Here is a 7,350-nt window from a genome sequence, read left to right on the forward strand (position 1 = left end):
CCTCCGTCTGTGTCTCTGAAACCCACAAGAATCCTCCTGTGCCGGAGAGGAAAATGCTTCCTGGGTGTGCAATGTGGAAAGCTTCAGGGAAGGGGGAATCTAGCTGAGAGATCAAAGCAAGAGCCGTTAAGGCAACAAGACTAGCAGCTGAATGGGTCAGAGCAAAGAGAAAGGTCACACGGTTCCAAAAAAAAGGAAGGGGGAGACGCCATATAACAAATGGCCCCCGGCGATGGTAAACTTTAATTAAGTGCACCATTATAATTCACTTCCACCCCAACCCAGGCTATCCCTCCCCACACCCTCCCTCTCTCCCCCAGGTCTCATCAAGGCGGGCTTCCTTAGTGAAACCCAACTGGCCGCCTGTACTGGATGCTTCATTATTATAGCTATTGCCTCTCCTGCTAATAATGCACCCAGCAACAAGAAGGGGGAGCAAACTACAGTTCTCAGCTCTTAATGACAGGTCCCTTTCCTACCTACGTGCACTAAATCAACGGTCTCATAATCCTAAAAGTTCCTAAAAGTAATAACATAGCGATGAAGAGACAGTGGCAGGCCAGCAGAAGCGGATGTGCACGCAGAGGTGGGTAACAGGGCCAATTCTCACTCGGAGCCACCGGATTCACAGGGTTCATACCCGATTGTTCACCCACACATCCAAGTTGACAATCACAGCTCAATGCTGTGGCTGCACCCACCGCGCCCTCATTCAATACTGGTTAAATTACGCCAGTGACACTCTATCTCCTGTAATCTCAGGCTGCTGAGCTTTACCCATTTTAAGAGTGTGTGCATTGGGAGTGGGGGTTGGGAGCACCTCAGAGGATCTTCCAGGAGAAACATGCTTGGTTTTCATTAATGAGCTTATGAGAAAAGCCAACCCAGACCTTTAAGTGAAATGTGTGATTGGTAGCCAGGCGAGGATAGGTTTTAGAATTAACTCTTCCTACAGTCTGCTATGCATTATCACCCCCAAGTTAATTACCCCTGAGGATGAAAATAGGTTTCATGACTCATAAGCACCAATACAACACTTGGCAGCAGATGAAAATGCAAGGACACATTTGCAGGAAGCTGACACACACATCTATTTATATGTGGGGAGATTCTTAAAGAGGAGAGACAGGCACCTCCCGGGCACCAGGATTAAGAGGCTGCAGCAGATCCATCAATTGCCATTTACCCACACCCCTAAACACACACACACACACACACACACACACACAGTCATGATTTCCACTACTTCAACGATGGTGGTGGCAAAGCAGGAACAGAAACTAAAAGGGTGTTATTAACAGCAAGTCCGAACACCAACCCAACCTCCATACCAGTGTTTTGGGCTAACTGGTGATTTGTTTTTCCCCAAATGCGAGTGAGCCCACACCCATACGCACCTCCCTACCCTCCCGCTCCCTCTTTGAAGGTAGTGTGGTGGATGGTGGGGGTCGCTAAGTCTCTTCCCATATTCGCTATTCCTCTGAACTGGTGGGAACCATTCTGGCCCAGCTTGCCCCAAAGGACCAGGAATGGGGCGTGGCCAGGAATGGATTTAGGATCTGGGTTGTTTTGGTCCCCCCACCCCCTCCACACACATTTTCTACTCTCCTTCCATTTGCCTCTCAGGAAAGTACAAAGATCAAATCAGGTTTATTTGCCTTCCCTTAGCTCTGAGAGGGTTCCAGTCTACTCTCAACCAAGGAGGTTCAGAGCCCTACAGGACATTCCAGTCCCCATCCGCATCCCTCTGTACCTCACAAATGCTGGTAAAAAGATGAATAATTGCATTTCTTCACCATTGGGAATGGGTTCCATTTGGTGTCATAAGCGATCTTTGCCCCAGGAACTGGGATTGTTTTTTTTTTTTTCTCTGTTTCCACTGTCTGCAACCAGCTAAGTGTCCTGCCTTTAGAAATTACCAAAAAGAGGGGAAGAAAAATATGTGTAATGAATGAAGTGAAATTGTTCTTCCAATGCATCTGCTGGAAGCTGCTGCGAACTCTCCAGGGCCGAGTACATGACTTGTTTCCCACTTCCCACACCTCTCCTGCCGGCTCCCAGCTGTGGTATTTTTGCTTTAAATGTGCAGTAACAGTGATATCTGCCACATCTAGAAGGCAAAACACCCTAGTCTTTTCGTTTTCCCGGCCCCACTTGCACAAGTCACAACTGCACTGGTATCAGCATGTACTCATGGCCACAGGGCGAGGCACCAAAAAGCATTCCTGATAATGCCATTTGCAGCTAGGGCACGCATCTGGGGGGAAAACAGAGAGGCTGAAGAGTAAACAGAAATTGCTTAGTCAGCAACTGTCACCGCCCCAAGAGGTGAATGTAAATAGCCTGGTACTGGGGGGGAGGGGCAGTCAGCCAGCACCAGGCCTTCTACAGATGCCATCTATGAGGGATTCCTAAGGCACCAGCATTTTGTGTTAACTGTTGGAAGCAGGGAGTGTGCCTCCCATGGTGGAGTTGTGTGGTCTTAGCCCTAGAAAAACACACTTGCTGACTCCGGGCAGAATTAATATCAATTGAATTTATTACAACTTACTAAGCTCCAAGGCACATTACAGTGTTCTGTTAACTACAGAAATGTATAAAGGACAAACAGAGCAGATTCTCCATGTCTAGCATTTCGCTCTACTGTTCAAAAGCATCCGTGCATCAATAAAGCAAAAACAAAACAACACGTGAAGATCCAACACATCCAGGTCAGTAGAAACAAACCAAAACATTTTCCCTCACAAACTTGCAACAAAAAACACCCCGCCCCCCCATACCCCCCTTACCATTTTGCAAACGGAACAGAAAAACAAAACAGAACAGAACAGAACAAAATAAAGTTAAGACTTCAACACTTGGGGCTGTTTAGAAAGAAGCTCTCACCACTTTATAGCATCAATTTTTTTAGGCAGCAACACTGGCCTTGGCAAAACAAAAAAAAACAAAAAGTCATTTTCTTTTGTGTGTGTGTTTTTCCTTTCAGTGAGTGCATAACATTTACAAAAATACACACCAGCAGCAGTCGTTGCTAAGGGCTATTAATTCTGTACCTAGGCAAACACTCTGCCACCAATAAATGCTAACGAATATGATGCAAATGACCCAACCAATATTATACTGCTTAACACAAACCAGTTTATCCTTCAAATGAAGAAGTTACATACCTTTGTTTCAAAATATAGAAACATACGACGAAAATAATGTCTATACATAAGACTAACTTTTTGCAGTTTGTTATATTCACAATTCTACATCTTGGGGGTGAGGGATGAGAGGGTCGATGTGGGTGGGGGAGGGGCCCTCTAGACGGGAGAGGAGCTGGTGGGGCAAAGGAGGTGGCTGTCTTGTGGTTCAAGGGTCTCTCTCCTTTTTCACTTTAACATCCCCAGCTAAGATCGTTGCGATTTCGCCCTGCATGAAGGCCCAAGGTACATTCGATCCAACTAGGGGGCATTTCTCTCCGCTGGGGCAGTACACCTCGCCAGTGGCCCCCTGGGCCTTGATACTCTCTCTAGAGCAAGGAAAGCAGAATTTGTGGCTGGGGACGGATGGGCACTGAACGAAATGTGTGTCCTCCAAACGTTCGTGGCAAATGGTACAGCAAAGGGGCCCGCTGTTGGCCATAGGGGAATCCGGAATGTTTTGGGGGTGCACTTGGTCCATGCCTGGGTGGGTGCTAGGCGGCGGGGGCGCCACCTGTAAATTCAGGTCCCCGTTCCGTGATGCCAACCGGCGCTGCCCGGGTACGGAGGCCGGCGACACTGGGCTGCTGCTGTTGCGCCGTGCGGACGCAGTGGTGGAGTGCACGGAACTGCCGTCCTTGGGCGAGTGCGCCGTGCCCAGAGTGTCTGCCACCGACATGAGGGCGGCCATGGGGGACGGACCATTTTGAGGGGCTGACTCGGGCGGGGTGGTCCGGTTGGAATGGGGTCCTAGGGGTGGGGGCGGCGGGGGCGGACCCCCAGCCGCATGCCCAGGCGCCGCAAAGCCCCCGGCCGACATGGTGAGCTTTAGTGCCTCGCTCTGGTTCGCCATCCACTGCTGCCTCTGCTGCTCCTCGCCCAGCTTCAGCGCGCCCTCGGCGGAGTCCGGGGGCTCGGGGGACGCCTTCCTCTTGCGCAGGCTTGCGGCTGCGCCCCGGCCCGAAGGGGCTGCTGGTGGCAGGGCTCCGGTCCCCGGGGGTGCGCTGGGGGCGCGGCTTAGACTCACCAGAGCTGTGGGCAGCATGGGGCAGCTGGCGTCCAGGTAGGGCTGAGGCAGCATGTCGGCGCCAGGCACGCCCTCCTTGAAGAAGCGCACGGCCTCGGGCAGCAGGTCTCCAAGTAGGCGCCAGTCCCCGGAGCCGTGCTTCTTCTCATACTCCAGATACTTGAAGCCAGAGGAGAGACCCCGGCCGAAGTCCTTCATACAGTCCTGGTACATCTGCTTGGCCACACCGGAAGCGCTGGAATACACGTTGCCCGAGCCTGTGGGGTACTCAATGAACAGCTTCAACTCGTAGTCCATGCCGGGCTTGGAGACGGCGTCAAAAGCGAAGACGCGGCCCAGCAGCGAGTGGTCCTTCTTGAAACGCACCTCGTAGGGAGTGCAGCCCGCCAACGTGAGCAGCGTGTCGCGGACCATCTTGGGCTTGTTGGCCCACTCCTCTGCGCGGTTGCGCAGGCTCTCGCTCAGCTCCGCCAGGGCCTCTGCATTACGCTGCTTCTCCTTCAGCTCGCGCTCCTGGTCGGTGCTGGACACAGAGCCGGGCCTTTTGCCGCCAGCACCCACGCCCACTTCGGCCACCGACGACGAGGTCGAAGATGACGCGGAGGACGACGCGGCCGATACGCCCGGGGTACCCCCAAGACAAGCTGGGCCCCCGGGAGCCCCTGGGGGCGCAGGGGTCGGGGGCCCACGGCTGCTGAGGCCGTGGGGCGGCGGTGGGGGCAGCACGGCTGCGCTGGCAGGACCGTTAAGCAGCGTCTGCGGTAGCAAGCTGGGCGGCACGGTGAGCTGGGGGCCTCCGCCACCCCCCGGGTTGGGCAGCCCAGTCACCAGCCCACCGTGTGTCCCACGCCGAGACGCCACCGACGCCGCCGAAGACGAGTTGGGGCTCTGGCGGTTCAGCTCCGGGGGTCCTTCCTCTGGTGTAGGCTTGGGGAAGCCGTTGGGGCCCCCCAGGCCGTTAGGCAGCCGCGCGGCGTGGCTGCCGCTTCCAAGGCTCACCGGCGGTGGCGGGTACTCGAAACGGCTGCGCTGTTCCACGGCGGCGGCGGCGGCGGCGGCGGCAGCGGCGGCTGCGCTCAGACCATAGCGCTCCAGGCCGGACGGGGCCGCCAGCACCGCAGGCTTGCTGGAACCATCGACGTGGTTGAGCTGTTGCTGCTGCTGCTGTTGCTGCTGCTGCTGCTGCGCAGCGGCTGCCGCTGCCGCCGCCGCCGCCTCCTTAGCCGACAGGGCCACCGTCTTGACCCCGACGGGCGGCGGCGGCCCGGGGGAGCGGCCGTCCTGAAAGCAGCCGTGCGCCCGCTTCAGCTGGCGAGCGGTCTCGATCACGAACTCGATGCGATCGGCGCCCTCGTAGTTGACGCAACCGCGGCATACGGGTTCCGAGAAGTCCCAGATCATGGCCCAGGGCATGCGGGGCAGGTCGCACAGGTAGCAAGATTGTCTCCGGGACGAGGACACCTGCGCCGCCGACATGATGCCGGCCCTGGGGAAGGTAGGCCCCCTCCCGGGCTGTCTCCGCGGCGCCTTCTCCTCCGGGAGGGCTGGCCGGCTGGGGAGGGAGTCCGGCTGCGGGGGAGGGGGGGGCGAGAAAGTTCTGCCCCAGGGGCTGGAGGGAACGCGAGTCTCCACCGCCGGCGCAGCGCCTCTCCGCGGGGGCTCCACCGCCCGGGCGGCGGACGAGTTCAGCCTGCTTCTCGCCCCCACCTCCTACTGCGGCTGTCTCGTCGCGAGGGTAGCTCAGGCGCCTTCTTCCTGGTGTCGCGGACACGGGCTGGAAGTCCGGGCCCGGGGGGAGGGGGCGAGGGTGCCGGGTGCTGGCCGTTGGCTCTTGGCCCCCCCCCCGGAGTGGCTGGTGCGTGGAAGCTCGAGAGGGGCTGTCTCTTCCTCTTCCCTGGGGGTGGGGTGGGGGCCCTACGACCTGCGTCCTCTCCCCGCCAGGCTCCCTGGGGCGAAGGCTAGAGGGTTCAGTGCCACCCGGTGCCCGGGTCCAATCTTGCTGAAGTCGCTGCTTCCCCGGAAGGCTGGGGGAGGGGTTGGCAGCCGAGAGAGGAGCTTCTCCCCTCCGCAGCGTCTGCCGTTCCGCTGGCGGCGGCTGGGTTTGCACGGCCGGAGGGAGCTGCCGCGGCCACTGCTTCCAGTACGCACGAGAGCAGAGGAGAGGAGCGCACGCACGCAGGCTCCTGCCGCCCCCAGGCCTGGCCCGCGCCCGGGCCGCCGCGGCTGACGGCGCTCACGTTGGCTGCAGGGCGCTCGCGCGGCGCCTCGACCCGGGTCGCATCCCTTCCCGCTCGCACTCGCCCGGAATGTGGGGTTGTGATTGTTACTCTACGTTCCGGAGGCGCGTCTCGGCGCTCCCGCTCGCGCTGCGGCTTGCGCTGTCCCGGGCTTGGCCGCGCGGGATGCCGCCCGGGCGGAGCGCTGACGTCACCACCATGCTCTGCACCAGTTCTCCCCCCCTCCCCTTTACACTTCCTCTGTGGAGCCCACTTGTTGCTCGAGAAAGGCGCATGCGCGGCAGGGCGCCCAAATTCCTCCCAGTCGGCCCCTCCTCCGCGCCTCCGCCCTCCCCTCCCCCCTCGCCTTGTGTGTACAACAGCTGAGGCCCAGCTAGCTAATGCTGGAAGTCCAGGGCTGGGGGTGGAAATTAAACAGACGATGACCTTTCCTTTCCCCGCCCGGCTTTCCCAAGTAAAAACGCATTTACAAAACCACAAGCGTTGTTTCCGATCCCCGATCCCCACCCCACCCCGGGCAGTGAATTTAAATGTCCTGTTTCAAGATTTTTTGCTGTGAAATTTCATATAGGGTTTTACCCATTACATCTGCAATCAAACCTACCCACCCCCCCGTATGGATGTTACATTCATTGCAACCACTGATACGAAGCACCTGCAAAATTAGCTGTTTTCCAGTCTTCCAGAAACTGCCTTTTCGCTTTGTTTTTGTGCCCTGGTCTAGGAACCTGAGCTTCAACGACGGAGCTAAATGAATTCAGGGTGAGCTACCCCTCCCCCAAGCCGCACTCTAAAAATTTTGGCTGAATGTCTAAAGAAGCTACGAGCACCCAGAGGCCTTTAAGGAATACAGTCTACTGGCTGCGCACAGCTGCAGTTGGGGCAGGGAGGGGGAGGTTCT

The 7,350-nt window shown here is 57.3% G+C and overlaps 1 protein-coding gene across 1 annotated transcript; it reads right to left on the reverse strand.

The window, feature by feature from the left end:
• Positions 1-2,516: 2,516 nt before the first annotated feature.
• IRF2BPL (interferon regulatory factor 2 binding protein like) lies at positions 2,517-6,680 on the reverse strand. The gene has a single exon (XM_032482430.1). It carries the CDS (start codon positions 5,686-5,688, stop codon positions 3,355-3,357), a length of 2,334 nt encoding a protein of 777 aa, XP_032338321.1. The 5' UTR covers positions 5,689-6,680; the 3' UTR covers positions 2,517-3,354.
• Between the last annotated feature and the right edge of the window lie 670 nt (positions 6,681-7,350).

This window comes from Camelus ferus, chromosome 6 (genome assembly GCF_009834535.1).
Source record: "Camelus ferus isolate YT-003-E chromosome 6, BCGSAC_Cfer_1.0, whole genome shotgun sequence".
In the NCBI taxonomy this organism is placed as follows: domain Eukaryota; kingdom Metazoa; phylum Chordata; class Mammalia; order Artiodactyla; family Camelidae; genus Camelus; species Camelus ferus.